The 26757-nt window shown below is 41.6% G+C and overlaps 3 protein-coding genes across 4 annotated transcripts in view; 1 reads left to right on the forward strand and 2 right to left on the reverse strand.

The window, feature by feature from the left end:
* The window catches only part of adgrv1 (adhesion G protein-coupled receptor V1), a gene marked incomplete at its 5' end in the record, with an annotated part of 98720 nt that extends 94631 nt beyond the window's left edge, over window positions 1–4089 (reverse strand). The window contains 2 exons of the mRNA XM_080468020.1: window positions 2837–2986; window positions 3904–4089. Of these exons, the coding sequence (XP_080324146.1) occupies window positions 2837–2986; window positions 3904–4089 (336 nt within the window). The remainder of the gene's footprint in view (window positions 1–2836; window positions 2987–3903) is intronic.
* A 14676-nt stretch (window positions 4090–18765) lies between these two features.
* On the forward strand, window positions 18766–24681 carry lysmd3 (LysM, putative peptidoglycan-binding, domain containing 3). Of its 2 annotated transcripts, none has more exons than XM_080466734.1 (3): window positions 18766–18905; window positions 19893–20168; window positions 22305–23781. In XM_080466734.1, the coding sequence occupies exons 2-3, from the start codon at window positions 19902–19904 to the stop codon at window positions 22836–22838; spliced, it is 801 nt and encodes a 266-aa protein (XP_080322860.1). In that variant the 5' UTR covers window positions 18766–18905; window positions 19893–19901; the 3' UTR covers window positions 22839–23781. The 2 variants fall into 2 exon arrangements, with proteins under 2 accessions (XP_080322860.1, XP_080322859.1); XM_080466733.1 differs by having other exon boundaries at window positions 18768–18905; window positions 19888–20168; window positions 22305–24681.
* polr3g (polymerase (RNA) III (DNA directed) polypeptide G) lies at window positions 23774–26742 on the reverse strand. Its single transcript, XM_080466735.1, has 7 exons — window positions 26313–26742; window positions 25081–25210; window positions 24673–24738; window positions 24529–24588; window positions 24384–24448; window positions 24113–24235; window positions 23774–24016 (listed from the first exon to the last, which is right to left on the reverse strand). Exons 1-7 carry the CDS (start codon window positions 26421–26423, stop codon window positions 23927–23929), a joined length of 645 nt encoding a protein of 214 aa, XP_080322861.1. The 5' UTR covers window positions 26424–26742; the 3' UTR covers window positions 23774–23926.
* Between the last annotated feature and the right edge of the window lie 15 nt (window positions 26743–26757).

The raw sequence follows: 26757 nt of genomic DNA on the forward strand, positions 1-26757 counted from the left end.
GTGAAGAGAAGTGAAATCGTTAGGTGAAACCAGGTCACGTATACAGTATTTACATTCACACTCCTTGACCACCCCCAACAGTTAATCCCAACACTTGTACTCATGTGAAACGCCAGAGCGGCTGCCTTATCCTGCGGTCTGCAACTCATTCCCATACTCCTACTGAGCGGCCCTGGTGGGAATGCACAAAGATAGGAAGTACTAGTTTCAGCCTGATTGATTTTGCCAGGTTAGCTCTCCGCAGGAGGCCTTTCCAGGACTTGCCTTGTGCTCTGTGTTTCATCACTAAAGACCTGATAGAGTTAAAACCAAACAAGCTTACCGGTACAACTGCAGTGACTTCACAGTGCTTTCACTGAGTTTTTAACACAAAGTAAAGTATACATAATCTCAACCAAACATTTGCGCAATGGTCTTGTTTTTCTCTGAGTCTTAAAAAAAAAGAGTCGTAATTTAGCATAAGTGTCCAAAGTTTCCATTAGTGAGCTTTGTTATGTTTTCACAAGCATTTCGCAGATAAACTGAGCTGACATCCGTCCTCATTGAGCTCAGGGACCTCGAGTGCACAGGTTTCCACTAAAATGTCCAAAATCCCTTTGCAACATGCAAACATTGAGACGTATGCTAATTAGCGTACGTGCAGGCATTCTGGAAAGAAGATAAACCATACGAGTCTGTATGGTAAACAGAAACACAACTTTCTTCCTGGAGCCTTTGATAAAATGTTTTCCATTATTCTCAGCCAAATGCAGTCTGAACTGAACTGAGACAGAAAATCCTCAGCGAGACTACTATATGTGCATGTCTGTACTTGTGAACGTGCCTGCAGAAGGAAAAAGACAAAACATTTATTCAGTCGGTCCTTTTTCTTGCTGTGACAAAATCTCCTTTTGTGACGATGAGCTCTAGCAGCAGGTCAACTCAGACACAGAGCCTGAAAATCTACAAAGCCGAGCCAGGAAGTTGCTCACACACACACACACGTTGACATATCCACTTGCGTAGCCACTTTGTCAAAGGCCCAATTATTAACAATGAATCCTAAAGCCCTGAATTTAATGTCATGATCTTCCTCTGTATGCTCCTCCTGTACAGTGCTGGCAGGTTGCACCTGCTCTCATCTGCAAGCGTTCTTTCCACATTCAACAAAATCCCTATGTTGTTTTGCATCGAAACAAATGTTACATATCTGTCAGAAATGATAAATGCAGCCAGATCCACCCTTTATTCCTCCCTTGTGCTTGATGCATGACATCCTTTATAGAGCCTCATTCATCCTCCAGACAGTCCTTCAGTAAGTCGATAGGCAAGCATTTGGTCAAAGCTTTGTCTCAGCCGTAGTGTAAACAGAAGGGCTAAGTGGGCCTCATCTGGTCTTTCACTCTGGCAGCAGGCTAAATATGGGCTCGGGCTACTGGATTTTAACCAGATGTCACAAAAATGCGGCGTCAAATTGAAAACGATGAGAAGAAAGTCACTCTCTCTGTTCGCAGTTGTTGCCGTTTTGTAAGTGTACACAGCTGACAATCAGTGATTCACAATGGCTTTTCTCGTAAGGCCTTTTAAGCGAAGGATAAGATGGACAGAGAACAGGACCAGCACCCCCGGCTCATCAATCAAACCTGACAGCTAAAGGCTACAGGGAACCATGGAGATAGTTTCTAGGTGTAAGACTGTGATAACTATTCCTTTGAAAAGGATTTACTGTGCAAACAATAAAAAAAAATCATTTTAAAACTTTCAAAGCTTTATAGAGGTTCTACAAAACACTTGCGAAAATAGTCAAATCAGGCAAAATCAGGCAGTACAACAACTCAAACTAAATAAAAATCTACTTCCAATGATGTAATTGTGTTAGTGCTTGCAAAGTCTAATAATGCAGAAAAGTGTTTAAGGCATTCACAGGACACTCACTGACATTTACTTAAATTAATTTTTCAGCTAAGGTTGTTAGCTTGCATTTCAACACTTTGAAAACAAGATAAGGAAACAAATTTATCTGCAAATTATTATTGGCAAAATGGCTTAGAACCCACTAAAATCATGCATTAAAATGATCCTTTAGCCCCCGTCAAGGAATGCTGACACTTTATTGTATATTACTGTCCTACAATGCCATGATGTGTTATTACATAAAGTACACTAAATATGGCTTAATAGACCCATTCAGGTTTCAGGCTCCTCTCACGTAGTGAACGCAGTCTCTAATTTGGAAATACTTCACACAAAAATACACACGATTGCATTTGCGATAATTTCTCTGAGGGCATTTTCCTATAGTTTACAAGAAAATCTACAAGTTACCAAATATGATCAAACAATAAAAACGGTTATTCTATTTGGGCGTGAATCCGTTTCTTCATTCAAATAGAGTGAGCCTTCAGCCCCGAGGTCAATTGGGTGTATGAGATAATCACTTTAACCGAATATTTGATGAGGTTGTGGCTGTCAAAGATGGTTACTTATCACAAAAGTGTTTTTAGGTGGGACACTTTACAATATTTAGCCCCCCCCAGGCTAGCCATGGAAAAGTCCCGTAGAGCACACACACATCAAAGACGATGCAGCTCAGAGCCACCAAGGGTTTACTGTGTGTGTCGCCCCCACTCTCCATTGCTTAGGAGCTGGGGTGAGGGTTTAAGACAGTCATTGGCAGAATTAGAACAGAGGGACTTTGTGGGGAGAAGTTTGAAGCTGCAGCAAGAAGAGAGAGAAGGAGGTTGGAAAAATAAAATAAAAGAAGATCCTGGACCTATACGTAAATGCAACATATAGCAGACAGCAAAGCATGACAACTAACACAACGAAACATAAAGACAAATCACCAAGCAATTACCTGTAGTATGAGATTAAAGATAAATGTCTCATCAGCTTCGGGCAAGTCATCGTCTTTCACGGCGATAAAGATGGTCTTACTGGATTCAGTGGACAGCAGAAAGGCAGCAGCAGTAACAGCTTCAAAGTCTCCTGTGTCGACTCCCTCGAGCTGAGAGAAACAAAGCAATAGGATTTAAACAAATTAAGATGATTGCTCATGTCAAGCACATATGAACAGGGTATAAACTGAAATCACTTTGTTCCGAGGTAAAAAAAAACAACCCAAAAACTAATAATATATATTAAAAATAAATTTCATTTTTTTGAAAAATAAAGACTAGACGAGATGATTAGACTTTATGATTGAATGAGCTGCCACAGTTCTGAAATCATTGTGTTGGATGCACTCAGTCGTAATTTGGTCCTCAGGTACCTCGGGTACTGAGGATGAAATTATAGCAGTCCTCACAATGACCAAACATGCCCATTTCTGCTCTGCATCCTATAATTTCCACAGCACAAACAGAATTGATAACAATGACAAGACCAGTAAAATGCGAAATATTCATTTGTCTGTCAAAATATGAATGGAATTACACATTCATGCTGAAATCATCAAGCTCTTTCCACAGTATTTAAGTTGAATAAACACTGCGGAGTCTTCACTGTGCCATTTGGCATCGTTTTGGCATGAGCAGCACAGTCACCAGGGCAGCATCGAGTGTTTGTGGCTCTACATAGGAGGTGTTCAGTGCTAACAGTGCTCAGAGCCAAGTTCAAAATAACTGTAGAAAATAACTGTAGATAATGAATTGTGAAGTTACAAGCAAAGCAACCTTGAAAGACTACTATGAGTCAAGATAATGAACCATAATGTAAATTATGAATGTGGATTAAAATATATATATTCACTGAAATGTTGATACTTTTCAACTCCACACATGATCAGATGTATATAGTTTATTTTGCCCAATACACAAACCTCCCGACAGAATCATACAAAAAAAAAAAGTCTTGATCAGAAAACCACAATTTTCAGCGTGGCCAGTAAGAGTAATGGAGATCTAAAGCTGTCCCATGTCTTACCAGAACGAGAGCCGTCACATTGACCGGGTCTCCCACTCTCTCGATGACCAGACGGACCACAGCAGTGCTCCTCTCATTGACAACAAAGTCAGTCTGGCCCAGGAACCGCAGCGTGGCTGACTCTGACGTGGTGCCAGGGAAGGACACAGCCAGAATCAACCCAGCGAGCAGGAGGACAGCGAGCATTCCTGCAAAAAGAGAAGGCATGTGAACGGAAGATTTCCCAAAGAATATGCAGGAAAGACAGATGTGATGTACACACTCAGAGAAAGACGAGGCCATTGTTACATTATTCTGGAATGGTTCAACAATAAAATAAGTTTTTGTTACATATATTCAGTCTAGATTCACTACATTAAAGATGTTTTCCCAATAAATGGTTAATGGACTTCACACATTTTTACTGCAATAATTCAAGAACCTTTACAGACAAGAAATTACAAACTCATTTACAACTATTGTAACTGGAAAGTTTAAAAACATCTTGTCATGATCAATGAAATAATAAAACTGTAGTTCATTAATGGCGGGCACGCTGTTTCTGACTTTATAAATTACACAACATGGGCTTTCCACAAAACAGAAACCTGATATAAACACTTCATGAAGCCACTGCGCATTAAGCCTCATATGATGTACAGGCAGTAAAGACTGGCCAGATTTTAATGTGCAGCCTTCTGGTGGTCAGTGTGGTCGAAAATGATTCATAACATTATTCCATGTTGTCCCCATGCTGTCATCACATCTAAAGCATTTCTTGCTGAATGCCATGCCTTGCACTTTAGCTGGACACTCTTCTTTGGAAGCGATCCTTCCAGGTCTCCTGCTCCCAGAAGTATTTCTCACTTCTCATTTACTCTTGGAACCCTTCAGCCGTCCACCTTTTTTTGTCTCCTCTCATCAAGCTTCCTCCTGTCTCCTCTGCCTCTCCTCTCTACTGTCATCTCCTGCTTAGCTTTCTCACCCAGAATAATCCTAAAGCAGGATGGAGCCGCCGAGACAGTTGTCATGGCTAACACAACAAAACAACACAGCATGACAAGTGAGGTGGAGCCAGCCTGAAGCTAAATAGCGGCCACACCGTCACGTCTTTTCCTTCTCCGGTGCTTTTTACCCATCCCATTCATAAGCTGCAGCACACAGCCTTTCCAACAGCGAGAACATGTTATGTCTTTTAGAAAATATTTGCTCTTAATTACAAGGTTGAACCAGAACATCAGCAGCTATGGTGAATGAAGTCATGCCTGTTTGGGTTTTTTTTTTTTTCTCATTGGTTAGAAATCATTATGGAAAGTTAGACATTCAAAATATCCCATTTTTGTTCCATTACTGTTATAACAATTAGAGACATTCCCAGACCATTCATTAATTTGTCAGGTTTGACAGTATAATATATGAAGATGTTGTCAGAACCACTTGAAGCGGATAAGATGGATACGACAAGGACATCACTGCAATGAGGCGTAAGAGTTTGTTTGATATACCTGGTGTCAAGGGCCTGTGTGGCTGAATGTTATGGAAATGCCAGCAGACGACAGATTGCTGGGAAATCCATCAAAAAAGGATTTAGCGCTGTGAGTTCGCAGGGCGGGGACGCAAAGGGTGCGGCTAAGGGGGAACAGAGGTGAGCGTGTTGCAGGACAAAGAGGGGCCCTTTTTGAATAAATCCTGTTATTTTTTTCTGCTCCCTCTCCTGCGGCTGGGAACCTCCTGAATGACTGGCTGAATGCTTGAGTGAAAAACTATGAAGCCTCTCTCTTGCATCACCTGACTAAAACTAACCTAATAATCTACTCAGACGGATACTGGGTCTGTGTAGTTTCACTGGATATAAACACCTGCTAAAGTGGATCTGCTAGACCGCCTAACTGAGTTACACTTGATGGGTAAAGGCACCAGAGGTCTATTCTTACTAAGCCACTGTGCCTAACAAGCCACAGGCATTTTTGTTTGATGAAAATCATCTCTATTGTGGTATACTCAAATAACCTATTGAATGTAATCTTAGTCTTCCCGTTAATGTTTCCATGAAAACGCAGAATAACACAACAGCAGACACAGCTCAGACCAACTCTTCTCTTCCATTTATTAGTTAAAACTTTGGTGAGATCCGAAAAAAAAAAAAAAACCAAGTCTGCAGTCTCCGAAATGTGGCCACAAAAAAACAGCTCATATGACTGTGGTTAGTAACTGCCATGTACGCTTAAAGATCGCCCACCCATGTTAACATGAACGTCCCATCGGAGATTACAGCCACTTGGGCTGCAGCCCTGGCCAGCCCTGACCTTGGGCTTTGTGTTACAGGAGGAAGCCAGAGTTCCCAGACAAAAAAACACAGGAAGAACATGGAAACTGAACACAAAAAGTCAGCCAGCGTAAACAAACCAGGAACCTTCGTGCTGCAGTGCAAGATGAAATTTCTATGTGGTGTGCCACATAAAATATTGTGAGGGGACGAGCCACGACTTTTCACTTCCATTCAAAAGGGATATTACTTTCATTAAAAAACAGTATGTTGAATCATTAAGCTGTTCCTGCCTCGCATCACGTTCTTGTAGTTCTTTGCATGTTTTATCTGATAATAATGATTCAAATCTTTGAACACAGCAAAAAAAAAGAGAAAGTTAAACCCACAAGTACAAAGTACATTAACTGGGTAAACTGGACAGCTGTACTGCATGCATCAGATACAGTAGATACATTTTCATTTGATTCATGTCTTTTAAAAACCTTGAATCAATGAGGAATTGCAGCCTGGTCGGGATGGGCATTTTGCCACACGTGTCCCAGAGGCTGTTCAATGCTCACATTGGATGTCGAGTGATATCTGACTTCTATAGACACTGAGATACACTAAGGAAGTGATAACAAATTCTGCTTCAACGTTGGCTTCAGTTTCTCTGGAAGAAAAAGTCAGAGATCCCACAAGTAGTCTGTAAATGGTTCTTTTAGCCTTGTATTTCCAGTCTTCCAAATGATTGCCTGAGATCACTTTAACCATCTTTTTGATCGACGATAGCAGCCATCCCACCCTCCAAACTCCTAGCAACCACACACCAAAACAAAAGTGAGGGTATTTTTTCATCCACTGACCCAGATGTCTAATACAAAGCAGATGCTGTGAGGATGGCACAGGTCTGCTTCAAACGCGGCGGGGCGGTTTTTGTGCTGGCATCATAGCTTGTGCCAACCTTGACCCCAGGGGTTACTGGGCCCACAGGGGCCTGTCAGTCACGGCTGAAGGCAGCATGGCGAGCCTGGCGCAGACCTCTGACATTGATAAGACTGGGAGTCAGAGTTCATGTAGAGAGGTGCAGAAAGGCTGTCGCCCATATAGCACACATTTACACACATGGATGCCTTTGCCAGACCGGTCACAGTATATGCATCTAAAATGCAGTCTTAAGGTTCAGACCGCTGAGTGACAGCCCGGGACAGTACAGAGAAAATACACTGTCTAGCAGTGGGCCAAAGGACCAAAAGCTGATGGCTGGGCTGAACGCAGAGGGGCCTGGCAATCTAACAGGCCACAAACAACGCTGCAACTTCGCTGTAAACATAATAGCGCCCTATAACATATGGACCACTTGGGCCGAACATTGGCAACTGGCAGCAGGAGGCCACATGGAGCCCCTCCATCCCCACTCTTTGCAGCCCGATTTCAAAATACAAATGCCAAAAACTAATGAAATATTCTTTTCACAGGTTGAGAGAATAAGAAATGAATTTTGACGATATTTGAACTTTATTTATTTGTGAAATTTCAGATGATCATAATATTAAATCACAAACTAAACTAGAAATGTCATGAAATTGGCGGTCATAATTTGTTTACTCAAACTTCTGGTAGAATGACTCACAATGTGGTAACATAAGGGACACTAAAGATTTTGTTTCCCTCACACTGATCAAAGATACTTATTTCTGATGGAGTATTTGTAATATTAGTAAAAAAATCTAGGGCACTAAGTTGTATTCATTTAAACAGAGCAACTTTGTATTTACATTTGCAAAAGTGACATACTTAATAAATTCTGATGAATTGTCAAATAAAAAAGCTGTTATTTGGATGTGTTAAGACCTGATCCCAGACCTGTTTTCAATAACAGATATAAAGTTAATTTCACTTTCCTCTGATTGCAGGGAATATAGCTACAACAGACACATTATCAAATGTATCACCACACAGTAATCACTCTTAACAAGACCATTTGTCTCGTTACTCTGTATAATTTAGAATTTCAAGTCAAAATGACTTTATTGAGAAAACTTTTTGACAAAATTTTCACTTTTTCCTGATATCCTAATTATTAGATGATCCAATAGTGGCAGTGACAATATATTTTCAGAATAGACTAAATGAATATCCTGGGTAACCAGAAAAATATATTTCGAAAGATTTTGGACATTTTGCAGCGCAGCAGAGCTCTGGTCAAACACACACGCACAAATGCACAGAGCAAATACTATATGAATGAATGAATGTATTCCAATATATTTCATTTGCAATCCCTCACTCATCTTCATTTCCTGACTCTCTCTGTCTGTAATCCTCTAACCCTATTTGTCTTCCAAACTCTCTTGTGTTCTTTATCTGGAGCTCGTCACCTCACAGCTCTCTTGGCAGTCTCCAACATGAAAAGCTCTGTGACGCCTCAAAGTGACAATATCAGTGCTGGTCTGTGGTGGTTTGACCCTGTCACCTGTCGCCCCCCCCCCCCCCCCCCGCACACAGCATGCCAGGGTAAAAAAAAAAAAAAAAGCTGTCACACTCGATCCTTTACTGGCACACTCACTCCCGCACTCACACACGTGTGCACACACACACACACCTAATGGATATCCTTGTCAGGGGTGGTGAAGAGGTGTCTGGTTGCAGGGCTGCTCCTGGGGTCAGTGCTTACCGCAGATACCGATAGGGTTTCTCCTGACGGTAGCCTCTGTGTCGTAATCTTGACCATGAATTATTTACTGTAGGCCTAAGACTTCATCGTCAGACGATGGTAGTAAGCGTGACACTGCAAGATTCACCGTACTCCTCATGCCATGTGCTCCCTGCAGACAGTCATGTGATCATATTATTCATATATGTCATTATAAGATGGATGAAACACGCTGCCATGTTTAACATTGACTGAATTTCATTCACTTTTTTATTTTCTATTACATATACGTCTCACCTCTGTCCTTTCAGATCCAGCCAAAGACATTCCTTTTTTTTTTCTTCACCACAAGGAGCTTCTCGAGACAAAACACCACCTTCTGTAACCATAATCAAGGACTGTGCCTTACCCCTTGTTATTTCACTAGAAATACTCAGTATTGCAAGTTTTATGCTTTGAAAAGTAGTAAAGCAATCGCCTCACTTCCTTTTCGGTTGAGGGTGTGTGGGGTAACAGTCTGTAGAGTTTTAATCAAGGGCTTTCCCATGTGGCGTCCCTACCCTGAGGCTTCCCTGGTCCTGAGACGCCCATGATGAAGCGAATGTGGTTATAACTGGCAGTTAGACAAAAGCCTATGCGCGCACGCACGCACACACGCACACACGCACACACGCACACACGCGCACACGCGCACACGCGCACACACGCACACACGCACACACGCACACACGCACACACGCACACACACACACACACACACACACACACACACACACACACACACACACACACACAGCTCGCCTGTCGTATGACACTGGGAGGCCTGCAATGGGATCTAATTCATCAATCTTACGGCTCTGGCTGGCCACAAGGAGAAGCTGCTCTGTCATTAACATCAACTAATATAACAATGTTCCTGGAATGTCTGCGCTGCTCTGCGATACAAACTCACATCCAAGCGTGCAAACAGAAAGTACAACTGAGACTGACAGAGATAAACAGATGAGTAAACAACCACATACACAGAGGCAGATGGTGTGGTTGACTGAAAGGCACAGAGAAAGAGGCAGTGATAAAGGGCCTTCATGTGCATTAGTCTTTTTAATAAATTGTAGGGAGGCTTGCTAAGACAAAACTTGTGTGTTGTAAACACTGGAAAAAGAAATCAGGCCTGTGGTGAAATAGACAATTTATTCGGACAAGGCCATTACACACATCAAAAACGCAGATTTAATTGTTTCGATTGACAGTTTGTTCAAAATGTGTTGCCAACAGCAGCTAAATAGCAACTTAAATACATTAAATGAAATATGCAATCCAAAAGTTTATTAAAAATACAACTATGTGTTCTAATATACTCAAAGATATATTTATCTTTCCATCAAAGGACAACTGTGAAAATTTAGTTTGTATTAGTAAACCTAACGCTACGTTTGGCCCAGACCCATGGAGCTTCCTCAGCCCTGTTTATTGGACTGGTTTGACTTGCACCCCGCACTAAGCGATGCCACCAGCCCTGTGTGTGTCAGCCGCTACCTCAGAAACCACCCACCGTCCGTTCTCAACCCAGCGTGGCTGTGGCTGCCATTCCCGGTCAACACACAAGCCCATAATTGCACTTCACGTGTAGTTTCTGCGCCGCGTATTTTTAGATCAGTGAATGTTCTCGCCATACACAGAAGCTTGGGAGAAGAAATTAAAAAAACCTAATAAGTGAGTAGGTCTAAAGCATACATCATTAAACCCGACAAGAACGTCGCATTACTCACCAGGCTTATTTTGGAGAGCGCCAGCCAGAAAACGGAATTCTATTTATTTCAAGGGCAAAAACAGAAAACTTGCCATTAGTCCGACGAAAAAGGAGGGGGAGAGAATTTTGTGAAATGAGGATGGCGGTGTCTGATTTGCAACCAAATTATGCCATTCCAGATAGGGGGACCAAGAAAACATTTGAATGAATTCCTCTCTAGAGAACAAAAATGCATGAGGTCAGCCCTCCAGCTATTGTCAGACGATACTTTTGAAACCAGGCATTTCTCCTTGAGGGGCAAGAGACTGCCAATCAAGTGTGCATTTTACTGTGAAAAAAGAAACAGAGAGAGGGAGAGTTTTCCTGAGGTATTGTCCACATGGCCGTGGTCGGCTGCTCTTAACTTGAGCCAGCAGCATCTCGCATCCTTAACTAAAAACAAGACTTTTTTTTTTTTCCTTCCTCTTAGGAAACGGTGGGTAGGAAGGGACAGAGAAAAAGGAAAGAGGTTCCAATTGAGTAGGAACCAGTGCGTGAGCAATTTAGAGTGCTTTCCAGTCTGAGTACTGGTTGACTGATTAGCCTGTATGACACACAGTGATGGAGGCAGACAGAAAAACACTTTCAGGGGATTAAACAAGGTTGTGCTCTCCATAGCTTCACAGACCAAAGGGCCAAATTAGAAAGGGTATTACTTCATCGCATGTAACTGGTTGGGCTTGGATGAAATGCTAATTGCATTTCAAAAGAGTTCACAGAACAGAGAGGCAACCCAAAATTGGGGGTGTATATTCATCTGAGAAAAAGCAGGGCTTTACGATTCACTGACCAGGGCACAATTTTAAGATGCAGGCTTTTGTTCCCTCATGCTCCTTCTTGTGTTTTGTATGCATTTTTAACATTGCCACAGTCCTCTATTCTTTTGTTTCTCCCACTTTCTGGCATGCTGGCCTCCCCTCTAGCAGAATCCAAACCATCCTATTCAGACTCCCTTCCTTTCTTTCGGCTCTACTCTATCATGTCTAAACAAGGACACGCACAGCACACACATCTACGGTACAGTAGGTGTAACAGCTCCTTTCTCTGGCTTTTGCAGCACTGAAAGAAATAAAGGGCCAGATGGTAGTATTGAGGACGAACCAAACGCTTGAAGTATTCTCGATAAATCTGCAAAATTTAAAGAAAAGGCTGTGCTCACTGCTTCTGTGTCGCTGATCATAAAGGGGCATCGGGGCGACAGGACAAGTCAACAGCTGTCACAGCTCACAAAAATAAACTAATAAAATTATATTCACAGAAAAACATTGAGCAGTTATTTCTTTTGTATTATCACATGGTCTTGTTGGCTTCAGACGTTCTAATAACAAAGCTATTATCCATATTGGCAGGCACATGAGGCTGAATTCATCCTTTTACAACAGTAAACACCCGTCGCTACATCTCAACCACGGAACCAGCCAGCCAGAGCTACTTTAGGAATTCCTCTGCTATGACCAACAACATCACAATGAGAGAACTGGGGGAGAAACAGAGAAAGACAAAACAAAAAAGAGCAGCTGGTAGAGGGATGAGTGTGCACACAAATATTATACATAATCCCTCATTTTGTTTGAATAAGTTTTATCATTTGGAAACAGATTAAGAGGTTTTCTTTATGGATTTTTGGTAAGATGCCAACATATGTGCCACAAAACATGTTAGTAGCTTTGAGAATTCATTTCAATTAATTTCAATTCATCCAGTTCCTTACAGGACTGATGGCGGAGAGATGCATAATATATTATACATTTATCTTTATTGTAAAATCAACTTGCACAATATACATATTGTGAAAGACTGAAATAGTGTGATAGATTATGTTTCCATGCACTGTGGAATCATAAGAATCTAAATGACACCATTTTAAATATGAAAGATAAGTGTGATTCATTACAATTAATTCACAAAAATTGTGCAGTAATAAAAAACAACTTGCTCGACTGACAAAGAAAGAGAATTGTCATTTGGAATGATAAACGTCAAAGCACAAAGACATTAACAACATGTACTTATGTGTTTGTCGCAAATCACATGACATATCAAAATGATGTCTTTACATTCAAACAGCATGTGACCCACCAAAGCTGAAATGTGGATATGGGATCAGGACACACATGGGGTGTGTTCCTCGTGGCTCCACGTTGGGTGAAACTGAAGGAGGCACATAGACGTATGTGGGGGCCTGCTTGTATAAAGAATAGGATGAACTGAGAACAACTAGGGATGTTCATGTATCAAATAAGGCTGTGAAACCAAGGAATAACATGCCCTTCAATGGTAAGTGAAAAAAGAAAAAAGAATAGAAGCTTTCAACACTCATTCAGTCTTAATTTAATTTGTATCATGTCTAGCCGGACTAATGTGAAGCAGAGGACACAGCCTCTATGAATGCCCCCCCCCCCCCATGTTTGGACATCTGATCAAAGGGCATTGCTATGTGAGCATCCGGCACTGGTTTTCCACGCAGTTTGCAAGTTAAAATAAAATGTAAGTGCTTTAGTCAACGTTTTCTTCAGAAGCACGTTTCACGGAACATAAATCTAACGACAAAATCGAAGAAATTGAAGGCAAGTTCTACTATTTTCAGTGGAGTAACTGATTATTGTTGGATGTGGCCATGGCTTAGCCTCAGAACAGCAGCGAGAAATGCTTTGATTTTGCTCGGCGGGCTTTTCTAACATCACAAGAGTTAGGCGTTCAAGAATATTACTGACAGAGAGAAATGAACACCTGCTTTATGCTGTCACTCGCGAGAACGATATATAACAGTAAATGTGTGCGTATTGACATAAAACCTGTACGCTTGTGACGCGGGAGTACAGGAGTTGACAGCGAGGTCAAGGCTGAGGCCGCACTCGGATCCGCTCACCGGGAACAGCGTGCGGTTGGTCAGGCCTACTATGGAGACCACAAGATTTTCAGCCGTTGCTGACAGCCCACTACTTTCCTGTCTCGCTGCTCCAAGGGCAACAACTACTAAAACATGATACTGTCTGATGTACACGAGCACGAGCTGACAAGTTATTTTCTTAAATTGACGTCTGAGTATCCCAGAGAACCTTCTAAAGCATTTCCCCCTGACCTGAACCTGTTGATTCATTACATCTAAAAACAGCTTCATCAGAGTTTACGGACGCTGTTGGCATTGCACCTCAAACGATCCAAGTTCAGATTACAAACAAGATTATATGAATAAATGAGCATATTTCCTATCTTACTATCACTGGGTATCGTACTGCTCGTTAATTAGAGGCCAGCTGAGGCCGTGTGAGTTGAGCTCAAATGGCAGCACATACAAATTACTCATTTTTTCATCCTATTAATAATGTTATGTACTTGGTCGCTGTGTTCTTTTCTTTGAACCAATAACACGCTCACAGCCTCTTAAATGTCTCATACTGGAGCGGAAAATGATCCAGCCTGTCTGCCCACTGAAGAAATTATCTTATTGAACAGAAAAGATTGAAAAGAGGTACATTGCAAATAAAAGCAACCACTGAGAGACATGGCCGTGAAGAAATGTACGGTATCTTTCTGAATAATTATCTCTGAATCTCACAAAATTAATACCACATTAAAAGAAATCAATTGCTCAGCGTGTACAATACAGAAAACGCTTTGAATTCACACAAGATCAAAAACACATAACTACTGTATGTCCATGTGTTCAATGGCTGGCATTCATGTGCCGGCAGTTTCTTTCCCTTCTTTAGTCTCAATAAATATTTTCATTATTCAACACATTCAAAGAATCTGCAAGGACATGGTGAAGGTTTCGTGACCTCAAAATGGTATACAACAAGGTGTGGCAAATAATCTGTTTCTCCAAAAGAAACGTAGTTGCGGAAATTTGATTTGGTGTTTCAGATTTGTTAACACCGGTTCATAAACTCTATAGAGCATTCAGTGAGATGCCGAGACATAGTGCCAAGGTATGCATCTGGAAAGGCCTTGCCCCGATGCATTATAAATTATTCTTCTGCATGAAGAAAACCGTCATTTGAGAAAGAAAGTGGGAAAGGCGGCGCTCTCTGAAGGTGTAGAAATGAAAACCAGACCATAACTAATATGAGATGTATGGTCGGTAGCTCTGCTGGTTTTCGCTTCCCACGTCATAAAAACTGTAAATGTAGAGCTCACGCCGAGGAAAAGACGAGTGTAAGTGTGTCTATTGTGTCAGGCTCACGAGTAATGAAATGTGCTGTGTAAATAATTACTTTTCTCGGTTCTGAGTTTTCGCCACGTGAAGAAAGAGAGCGTGGAAAGACAGAAATCTGCTGAGATTTTGTTTCATAATTTGGAAGTAATATCAAACTACTGTGGATTGCCAAGCCTCTACACATACAGCGTAACCATTCAAAGGTCCTCTTCAGATTCACAAAGGTCCGTCACTCAGCAGATAGAGACAAGCGTTACAACTCTTGCCCCCCCCCCCCCCCCCCCCCCCCCCCCCCCCCGATCAGACTAGTGGGGCAGCCTGTTGCGAGGTGATGAAGTGTATGTCGAGCTGCGCCTTCATGCACTACACCCCTCGAACACCACACACGGAGAATGCAAGCCCTCTCATCCCCACCGAACATCAATCTCGTCCTGTCTGCACTGTGCAGGACTTGAGCACCTTTCATCAATGAACAGTCTCTGTTTATGGCACTGCCCCCTTTTGTACTGTGCAGCCATTAGGGGGGGTGAGACAGAAGGGAAAAGAGGCAGGCAGTAAAACAGTTTCCGCCCAGTGAATCACATTCAGCCCCTCACACAGGCGAATGGAGGCTGACCCCTGCCAGGCGATGACATAAACACTGACAAACAAAGGGCCAGAGCTTCGAGCAAGTGGGGACCTCAGAGGATCCAGATCTGCACAAACCAATTTGCTGTGACATGATAATTTGGGCAGAGGTATCAGGGAATAAAAACAGTTAATGCCTCACTATTCTGCCAAGTTTTGTTGATTCTTTGCAAACAAAGAAGAATGAAGCTGATCCAATAATGCCACGAGGACACGTTTCAGAAAGAGTTACCAGTAAACGACGTGGCTGAGGAAGAGCAGGTGTAAAAGCTGAATGGATACAGGAGAAGCTCCCACCCTTCCTCCCCAGTGAGAAAAGGATTTAACTCTGCTGAGGCACCACTGAGGAGGCAACAAAAGAGATTTAGAGGAGACGCACGAAGATGACATCATGTCAAATCAATTACAGATAAGGAGGACATATTCAGATACTGAATAAAAAAAAAAACTAAAAAAAAAACACCCACCCCGTCAACTGGTCTAAATTACGGAGCCTGGACATCTGCGTGAAATACTCACAGCACAATGAGGCTTCAGGCGCCACTCGTTTATTTAACAGTAGCAACACATGTGCGCAACTCAAAGTGTGCCAAGATTACTTATGGCCCGAGTACGCCTATAGATTAGTCAGCGGAGTCTTTATGAGAGGGTCCCCGGGCTCACCATGTGTGGCAGTTGTTGTTTTATTTCAGTGGGAGCGAGAGAGAAACCCCACACAAAGCGCAGTAATCACACTGGAGATCCTGGATGTAACCATGGAAGCGTTTGTCTCCGTCCTCAATGGGCTACTCGGCCATTCATTTACTGATTGCGCTGAATCAATATTTAGGCTTTTCAATTTTATTAGCTGCTCCGAGGGGTATTTTTGGCAGGGCGCAAAAGGAAATTAGCGGTGGCCAACCACTTTTAATCGTTTTCTTATAGTCTCGCACAAAAGAGTCTGCTTTGAGCTGTCTGGCATAATTGATGAGGAGGATCGCTCCTCATTTGTTTTCTTTATCCTCTCAACTATTACTCCACTACTCTGGCAATTGTGGATAGAGTCACCAATCATTTCTGGGGGAAAAAAAATCTAAAGCTTGTGTGTGAGCATATGTCAACAAAGCCATATCATATCATCCTCAGGTCTCTCTGTGAAATTAATCCTGCAAAGTTTTGCTGATGGCCACACATCCTCAGTCTTATCTCAACCAATCCAACAACAAACGGAAAAGAAACCCGGCATGATATAAATCATGTGAACTTACCTGACACCTTGCTTGGCCTTTCAGTCCACGATGAATTACTGCAATATCTTTATTGTTGAGGAGAACATCAGTAAGCGCTCCAGGGGGCTTCACTTCCACCTCTTCTCAAGCTGCAAATAATACCGCCATCGTTTTGTATTGTTCAGTTCAAAACAACACAAAAACAAAAAACTAAAACAAAAAGCCTAATCGATCCGATATTCCTGCGGCAGCTTTGAGTTCCCGGTGAACACCATGGGATGAAGCGCGTCTGTCATCTAACGGGACTGAAAGCGCCAGAGAGCGCGGTTCTCCCGCAGGTCAGCAGCTCTACGCTCCAGTCCGGACTCCTGCAGCCATGTGACAGGTCCCGGTCCTGGTCCTGGTCCTGGTCCCGGTCCTGGTCCTGTCCCAGCACGGCTCACTGTCCTCACGGGAAGGCCAGTTTGTGGCTACTCAGAGACTCAGGCTCGTCTCTCGACCGCTGACTAATGAGACAAGATGTTTTAATCCCATTTGTGTCTCGCGGGTGCGCGCGGTGTGGTGGAGGACAGCGCCACCCCGCGAGCCGAGCAAGCAAAGCAGCAGACAAAAACTACACCTGGGTCAACTTGAGTACACGCTTCTGTACTTGAGCAACCTCAAAAACATCTTAACCTTTTCTACAAACGCTGTATTTGTTCAGTTTGTTTATCATGTTTATGCGTAATCACATACAAGGCTATTTTTTTTTTTTATTACAAAGTGAACAGATGGCATGATACCCACCGACATTTATATCTGTCAACAGGAAGTTTAACAATAATGAGCAAATACATGATAATAACAATATCAAAAAATAATCACTGAGTAGAACTTAACTCTTTTAGCTTCCTGTGACCCGAGCTTTTACCTGGTGTGCATTTTTATTTCTCCTTGTTATTTAGGATAAGTAAGAAAAATAAGTATTGTAGAGCTGATTGCTCGGTGCTGATTTAGGCCCTGCTTTATAGCACAGGAGGGAGTCGTCACAAATACCAGTTTATGAGCAGGAAGAGTTAACAACAGTTAAGAATCAACATTAATTAGGTTGATTATTTACTGGAGTATGAGTTTGAAACTCTTACTTTAGTGGAGAAACTGGAGGTAACTGGTGGTGAACTGAGTGACACGGTCGAAGACTTTCTAATTTTCTCATGTTTATGTTATACAAACATGCAACATTGTAGAAACTATATGATGTTGCTGGTGGTTTAACAGTATATAATACTTATTATTATTATTGTTATACTAATACTAATAATAATAATAATTATTATTATGATGCGATTTTTGCATTTTTGCTAATTCTAGTTTCTTTTTCTTTTTTGCAGTTTTTTTCTTCCTGTGCATTTTGCTCCCTGCCAATCGGTACTCTGCACCTATTTACACTCACACACCTATTTCTTGATTTAAAAAAATTAAAATGTGTTTAACAAAGTAATTATGAGTTTCAGTTTTCATTTGTTTGTTTTAATCATGATATCTTATCAAACATAAAAAGGAAAGAAATCTATTTATTTTACTATGGCAGTTCTGCATAACGTTTACTTTAGTCCCCCCAGCCAGAAGCAACTTTGTGCTCCTGAACTCAGATAAAACAAGAATTATCATATTTAACCAAAGACATCTTAGAATATCTGAAAATATAGACACACTGGGTGGGATTGCTTGAATCTCCAGCAGCACTGTGGGAAACTTTTGACCATGACCTATCCTTTGACTCTCACATTGAAATATGTAGGACTGTCAATGCAAATAGAACCTGGTCAACTCGAATTATGTTTTGAAATATGTTTCACCCCTTATCCAAGCAAATGAATATGCATAGACATATCTCTGCAGGCCTGCTTTCTTTCACTTCTTTAATTGCACTAAAATCAGAAATATTTTGGTTTATAGTGACGATGAGAAATTAATCCATTCATTTGCTACTACTATGCTGGGTTGTTTAAATTTCTTATTACCAGGACGTGTGAATAACGTTTTAAAATATCTGCGGTGGTTTCAAACTGCAATGAGAGTACACATCGGGACCAGAAAACACATACTGTGTATTATGTCTTTCCGAGTTTAACTTGACGTTTTGGCGCCACCTTGTGGTTCAAACAGAAGGAGACGGAAGAGTCATCGGTGATTACGTCATCACGTCAATATTCTGTAGACGTGGCGTGAGCAGAGTTTAGACAGCGGAGAGAGAAAGCAGGTATAGAAGCAACTGGAGGTGAGGGCGAAAGTAATCCCGTGGGAAGTATGAGAAACACCCAGGACGACTGACCGAGTCGGGTCACTCCTTTCAGGTGAAGTATATTCCTAACGATTCACCCAAACGACATAATGCATCAACAGTAACCAGAGAACCAACGCGACACTAACGCAGCTCAAACACTAGCGGTAGCTTAACAACACTGGGGAGACGCTACTTAGCATTAGCATTAGCTTAGCCTGGTTGGATTTATCTTCGCTGGCTTACTTGTAAATCCCCAGCGGACCTCAGAGCGTGGATATTAAACTGATTTAGTCACTTTGGGGCCACTTCTGTGTGGTAGAAGTAACGGGATGTAACCTGAATGTGTTGTGCTTCGCATGTAATTTGCGGTTTTCAGACCACAACTCTTTGGCTTCTCAGCGTTGCTCAGTCAGTGAACTTGCGTAACAGCTGTGATAAGAGATGTGCTGGTTACAGTATGTGATAAGATAACATACTGAGGTGAGCTGGGTGGACGACGAGTAATGAGGCAGAAATGTTCAGCTGATTATTTTTTTTTTAAATGTTTTGTTGTCTTATGGTTTCTAAGAAACTATAATAAAAATTCCACAAATTGTTTATATACTGTGATGCCATCATCCTCTAATGGCTGGATTACATTTCTTCTCATCCTTTTGACTCCTGTATAGACCAGCATTATTTAGTCGAGTAATATATTGGAAATCCACCGCTAATTGTCATTAATTCATCAGTTCACAGCACTTTCAGTTATTATATTGAATAATGCTGTCGCTCTAATTGTTAACAGGGAATAACCCTTTCAGAAACAATTCAGTTTTACTCCCACACTATCGAAACTGAAAAGTCAACACGGCATTGACCTCCATATATGGACAACTTCAACTTCCTCAATGTTGTTTAAACATATGTGTAATGAGGTGTTTCCTTCTGCTCATACACCCAATCATTATCACTCCAAAATAGTTTTCTTGAACTCCTTTTTTTTCTTTTCTTAAAGGAAATGCTGTTCAATTTTAAGTCTCAGCTCTCAAATGTGTTTTTTCTTCTCTCAGTACAGTGAAGAAAAATGTCCGGCAGAAGCCAGCACTATGGGTTTCAGTCTGCCACCATGGTGCAGCCTGCCAACGGAGGTCACGCCTACCTGTTTGGGAACAATGGCTCAGACAACGAAGTGTCGGAGGACGACGGAGAAAGCTACGAGCTGCGACCGCGCGGCCGAGAAAGGCTACGAAGGAGCACCTCCAAAGAGAGAATGGATGATATTATTTACCTTCCTCGAGATATCCTGGAGGGCGACACACTAATCAGCATTTCCCTCCAGTACCATTGTTCAGTATGTATTTCTTCTCATTTCTATTCAGGTTCATTTGTTGCTTTCAACAATGCATTACACATATTAAGTGACGTGCCTTGACCACGGTGCATTTAGGGTAAAACAAATAAACTACTTGTTCATGAATTCATGAACAAATAGAATTAGTCTCCTTTGATCAGGACAGTTATGCTGCAGATGTGAAAGAAAATGACTATAAAGTCTAGCTGATTGAAAACAACTCGTATTTAATCACAAGGAAATTTAATGACAGCTCAACATAACCAAAATCTATACCATAGAAATTTGGACTTTCTCCCGTTCAAAGTAATAAACTGTTAAGTTTACATCTGTAATGTGACCTTAACTGTGTTTGGTTTTACCTTAAAGGAGACATATCATGCTTTTAAATCCTTCCTTTTTACATATAAATCATACAGTTGTGGTCTATACAACGCGAAACTGCAATGCTTGGGTCTGAATTCCTCATTATTATAGCTCCACAGGCCCCTTTTCAACCCCTTTTCTGATGCGCTTCTGAGAGCAACTCGTTTTGGGGCGGTCTCTTCAAATGCAAATGACACACTTCATACCCCTCCTCCTCTCCAGGTTGCAGAGGTCACACTCGGTTCAACGTCACCCTGTTCGGCCATCTTTGTAGTTTGATAGAACAGATACAATTATCTAGCGGCGCAGAAACTTTATATTCACACATTATTTACAAAATGTCAACAACGGAAGATTTGTCCATCCAGCCATACATGTTGGAGCCAGAGTCGGACCCGGCGGAGCGAGATGAAAATGACGATGATGCACCTTCAGAACAACGTCTTCATATGGATGTAACGCAATGGTGTGTTACTATATTTACACTAACTTCTCCATCCATGCCCACTACTACAATACTGCCTGTATTACAACGACTATTTAACACAGAAGTTACATTATAATCTAAAACGAGCACACAGCGCTAACATATGAAGACGGTGCAACTGCTAATGCTAACAAAACAATGACAGGGACGTCTTATCATCACACTTTTTAGCGTTATATACAGCTTACCGAAGTGCTCTGTTCGTCGTCTCCATAGATAGAAGGAACTGACCGCTCAATCAGACCAAGTCTTTCGGCAAATCCTTCTTTATACTGGCGGAGGTTGCTGAAGCAGTCGTCCTTAAAGTGATTCGCGCACACAAAAATGACCTTACCCACAGATGTGGGTACATTTCTGTGAAAAATAAAACTCAACCAGGCACTTCGAAAAGGTTCTGATGCTGGGAGACGGTGTAACGAAGCTTGTGGGTTACTACATCCAACAACCGAACATTTCGACTTATCCTCTCGTAACTTCGGTTGGACTACAAAATCGCAGCGAGAAACAAAAATGGCGGATTGCTCGAAACGTCGATGTCCTAATTTGGCAGTTCCGCTGAGAATACTGTGACGTCATTGTTCAAAAAACGTAATAGAGAATAGAAAAATCGAAACCGATCGCAAAATATGACCAAAACAGAATATAAAGATATCAACGGAGCACCTGAAGAGACTACTTTGAACTTTTCTGTACTTCTAAACACTCTAAATATACACCAAAATGCATTTAAGGGCTAAAAAAGTGGATTTAGCATGATATGTCCCCTTTAAATCACTTGCTGGTTTTTTTCTCATCTATAATTATTCTCCTCCACCTTCTTAACAGGCAAGAAAATGACATGTGTTCCAGTTGTTGGCTATTATCAAAATTAAACAGTAATACAAACAAATGTGTGGGCAAGTGACTGGGCGCATACAAGAAGCAGCGGCAGTTCAGTTACGCAACAGTCGTTTTGGTTAGATGCATGCTGTGTATTCATTGTGTTCTATTTCTTTAGACCTGCAGATTCACCTCGACTCAGAGGGACTGCATCTCAACATGAAATCATAGCTCGGCATGAAATTACAATGTTGCACATTCTTGTAAAAGCTGAACGCTCTGTTTGATGTGGTCAACTTCAACATCATGTCACACACCGATTCCCAATACTGCTGCTCTGCTCACTTTACACACTCGGGATTCAGTTTGTTCACAATAGGGAAGAAATTCACTTTTTGATTTAACCTGGTGGTCACAGAATCCTATTGATACTAAAATTCTTCTTTTTGTGATCTCTATTTTAGGTGGCTGACCTCAAGCGTGCCAACAACCTCTTGACAGAACAGGACTTCTTCGCCCTGCGTTCAATTAAGATTCCCGTGAGGCGATTCAGCGTCCTCACCGAGACTCACACTGCTAGTCCCCACAAATCCGCGGCTCCCACAGACACGAGACGGAATCCTCAGACCTCGCCGGTCACGCCCCTCCCCTCCGAGTGCTCCACAGACTCTTGCTCTTCCACGGACAGTGTGGAAGGATTCCTCCTGGAGAAGGACAAGGACATCGAGCGGCTGGTGAAGTGCACCGTGCCCCCTCGAACCGGCCTCAATGAGGTTGTGTCATCCTTACAGCTGCAGCAACAGCAGCCACTGTTGGAAAGCGAGTATAAACCCCCACAGAGAAAGGACCCTTACTACGGGGCGGACTGGGGCATGAGGTGGTGGACTGCTGTGGCCATCATGCTGGTGGTTGGGATTGTGACACCTGTGTTTTATCTGCTGTACTATGAGGTTCTGGTTAAAGCTGACGTCAGCCATCATGGCGACACACCGAATTGACACCAGTGTGCAATAGTTCGGACTTTTCCTGTTGTAGGACAACTCTGGACCTGAACACGATGCTAATGGACATCAGCAGGGATCCAATTATTGACTTTAGTGGGTGGACCTAAAGTTCGACAAATATTTACTTACAACTGTGCAATCTGGATCGCTGAGGGAGGGAACAGTAATTTCATAATGACTCAAACATAATGACTGCAATCATTCCTCGTCTGTCCATTGATTTGCTTTTTTTGTATAGTGCATTGATAGAGGGTGGGTCCAACTGTTTCTCCTAGATGCCAGACCGATGTCATGTAGGCTTGATCCTTTTCTACATTTCAGAGACTCCATGGATGAACGTAGGTGACTTGAGATCTCGCATTATGAACTTTTAATCAGCTGCTCACAATTACCGGTAAGCCTAGATCCAATCAAGACATGCATTCCTCAGTTTAGCTTTCGTGAAACAATTATTCTTTGGATTTGAAACAATATTCAGCTGCCATGTTAGTAATTATGTTCCAGTGCGCTTTTGTTTTTTGTTTTTTTTTGGGGGGGGGGGGGGCAGTTGCTGCCATGTTTAATCAGAATTAATTTATTTTAAGACTATATACTTTAGTCTTTACTTACTGTCAGTATTGAGTTGAATTGTTTCTGAATTTGCTTGAACTCGTCTTTGCTTTAGTTTGCCCGGACAGCTGCATTATCTTATAAAAAGAATAACCTCTAAGAGCATGGAGAGAAAAAGGGAAATGCACACTATTCCCGTTATGACTCATTTGTAAATACGTGAAATTGTTTGACTCTATCCAGCCGTTTTAACTCTCATCACATCACTGTGTTCAGTTTATGTTTTACGACAAGACGTGTTGTTGACAGTATGTGCCTTTCAACCTGTGGAAACTGGCTGCAGGATGAAGACTAAATAAATATATTTTGAGTAAATTATTGCTGGTGTGCCCACATAATGTTTATTTACATTTTTCTTTACAGAAAATCTGTTAGAATCACTCAAAACAAAATGAAAATGTCACTCTTCTAAAGAGCATTCCTCACTCATCTACAATATTTCGATGACTTGAACGCGTCAGGCTGGTTGAGTCTCAGTATGTGCCTTCACCATCCATGTTCTCATCGCTGTCCGCGGCGAAATCTTCACCGTTGTCGAAATAGCTCTCGTTGTAGTCGTTGTCCTAAACGCAAACAAAGGAATTGTGTATGACGTTCAAGGCCTTACCACCAATCTTAATGTACAACAAATGCAGGTTTGACTTGATTCCTGAACAAACCTCCTCTATATCCTCTTCGTCAACCTCTTCCGCTTCAAGTTCCTCCTCCTCTTCCTCATTCTTTGGTTTCTTTTCCGTCTCGTCGTCAGATTTTTCCTGATTGTCATCTTTCTTTTCTAATTCCTGACAATTAAAAAAAACTAATTCTGCACTTTACAGAATAGATAAAGCTTTACAGCATGGAGGTCCATGCCTTCACTAAAGAAACCCATCAAATGCCTACAGAGACAATGAAGTGTGTGTAATGCTCGGTTCATAAGGAGAAGCTTACATCTAACTTGCTCAGCATCGCTGCTGTGTCTTTTCCCGAAATCTTCGCCTTTTCCTTCTTTGCGCCTGTTGTACGAGCTCACTTTACCATCACTATGACGCTGGCACAATTCAATCACGTTGCACACACAGTGGAGTTTACCTACCTGCTTTAACGTGAGCCTTTTTTATTTGAGGCTTTAATTCTTTTGGGAATAGGTTCCAGTCTATAAGATAAAATGTAGTATTTAGATTATTTTGCACTTTTCACAATGTGCTCCAGTCCCATTGCACTGTTTTTGCATAAATACCTGGAGTCCAGTCTTCATCTCGAATCCGTTTTTGCTTCAGGTACCTCTCTGCGTATCTCTCCACCTCTGTTTCATTTGAACAAAGACAAGTTTTAAGATGTACATACCACTGAATATTACTTTTCAAATTATTGTTAAAGTATCTGACATCCAAAATAAGATTAGTTGGAGGGGAAATGATCTCCTGTTATGGATATACTGTGTTTAACATGATTCTGGACAAGAGGCCTGGAACAACACACTGAAGGAACGGGCGAGAAAGCGGCTGTAACTCAATATGTCTCCCTCCTTTTCATACATATGACAATAATTAAATCACACAGTTCCTAAAAGCTGCATCATCTTCCCTGTCTTGCTGCAACTTTTTGACAACGCGGCAGGTTTCTAACGTACGGCACCATCACTCACCGGCTTTATTGGGCGGAAATGTAATGTTGTGTGGTCGCTGCTGCATCGTTATCCTCAGCTCCTGCTTTAGGGCCAGCATGTAGTCCTCCTCCTCACCAATTTTCAGTGGAACTGGTTTGAACTCTGTGTTCTGAAGGAGAACTTTTAATGTTAACAACTACGTTCATTTTGAATTGGATATGTTAGTTTGCATTTGGTTAACACCACTAAGAAGAGGAGGCAGGATATGTAACAGTCTGCTCTGGACACAGCTGCTGACAGTGAAATATAAATTACCCATAATGTCAAAAAAATAACTTTCTGCTGATGATTCATGTAGTGTAGTGGTTTGCAGGTTCGCCTTTTAGTGAAACTCAAATGCAGGCTTGGAGGGGGAGTTTGCATGTTCACCTTATGCAAGACTTTTTGTTCTGTTTGAAACCAAAAGAAAATCCTGCAAACCAAAAATCACGTGTTTATGAGAATAAATGTACGGACTGAGGACATGTACAAGTTTGCAACTTGCCCTTGCTCATATAGTCAGCTGGCTCCAGTGCCTCAAAACCCCACTTTGCATAAGTACCCTATATTGTACCGAAAAGTAAAATTGATGCATTCTACAATAACAGATACATTTGATTTGTGTGTTTTACACAAAGATATACTAAGAGGAGGTATATCAAAGTCTTTAATAATGATAATTTTATACAGCACTTCTCAAACTCAATGCTTACAGTGTTTTACAAACAGTGCAACTAAAAATGACTAAAATATCAGAAATATAAAAAATCCATGCATCTGTAAAAGCGATGAAAGAAAAACAAATAATAAAGGAAACTGACCAAACAAGGCTTCACTCCTAACATCATTATCACGAATATACTTCTCTGCTTTACTACCCATTTCACACATTTATACTGAATGTGTATCATTGAAAAGTTAACACCCTCAACACACATAACGCCAAAATTTTAAAGTGTAAATTATAAGACAGCAACACTTTTTTCAATTATGGAGAAAAAATTACTTCAAATTTTTTACAAGAACATTTTTGCACACATTCATTGTTCAAAACAAACCATACAAAAGCCAAGACTCCTTTGCATTCCCACTATTTCCATTGATAACAGAACAACGGAATGAAATCGCTCCCTTGTTAAACTGTCAGGGATTTAGATGTACATTTAAACCTTGTGAAGAAATGTGATATGTCACGGAGGACTCTGCATCGTGAGTGAGTAGCCAGTACTTACTGGAAACAGCGGATTGGGCCCCACCCTGGCTTCTGGCATGCAGCCCCTGCTGATGCCCAGAGCCTCGATGTTGAAGGTGAAGGCGGCCACTCCACGACCCTTCCCCGCCATGGCTGCTGCAGCCCCCCTCTGCTCCTGCAACACAGGGTCCACATGTGGTCAGTTCAGCCTCGCTGTCAAACACGTGTTGACACGACATGTTGTCCACAGCTGTTTTTTTTTTTTTTTAAGTGCCGCCGGCTGCAGCACTCAAATGCTGCATCAGAGACGCAGCTCCACGTGCAATAAGTTGTAATACTCACTAAAAAAGGACTGTTAGTAAAATTGTTCCTAAAGTGGAGATGTTATAGTCATTAAAGTCTGTCAACTCTAAGTTTGTGAAATGTTATTCAGCTTTTGCTGAGCTTTCTTGTGCTGTCTGTCGATCGACACATAAAGTTAATCT

The sequence above is a fragment of the Lipophrys pholis genome (assembly GCF_963383615.2).
Source record: "Lipophrys pholis genome assembly, chromosome: 7".
NCBI lineage: Eukaryota > Metazoa > Chordata > Actinopteri > Blenniiformes > Blenniidae > Lipophrys > Lipophrys pholis.

Bases quoted from the DNA above. Each gene is read 5' to 3' on its own strand.
- lysmd3 (XM_080466734.1), top strand. From the start codon at position 19,902: ATGTCCGGCAGAAGCCAGCACTATGGGTTTCAGTCTGCCACCATGGTG. The intron at 20,169-22,304 runs GTATGTATTTCT...TCTCTATTTTAG, and splicing joins CCCTCCAGTACCATTGTTCA to GTGGCTGACCTCAAGCGTGC.
- polr3g (XM_080466735.1), bottom strand. From the start codon at position 26,423: ATGGCGGGGAAGGGTCGTGGAGTGGCCGCCTTCACCTTCAACATCGAG. The intron at 24,449-24,528 runs GTAGGTAAACTC...CTCGTACAACAG, and splicing joins AAAGGCTCACGTTAAAGCAG to GCGCAAAGAAGGAAAAGGCG. The intron at 24,236-24,383 runs GTAAGCTTCTCC...TTTAATTGTCAG, and splicing joins CGATGCTGAGCAAGTTAGAT to GAATTAGAAAAGAAAGATGA.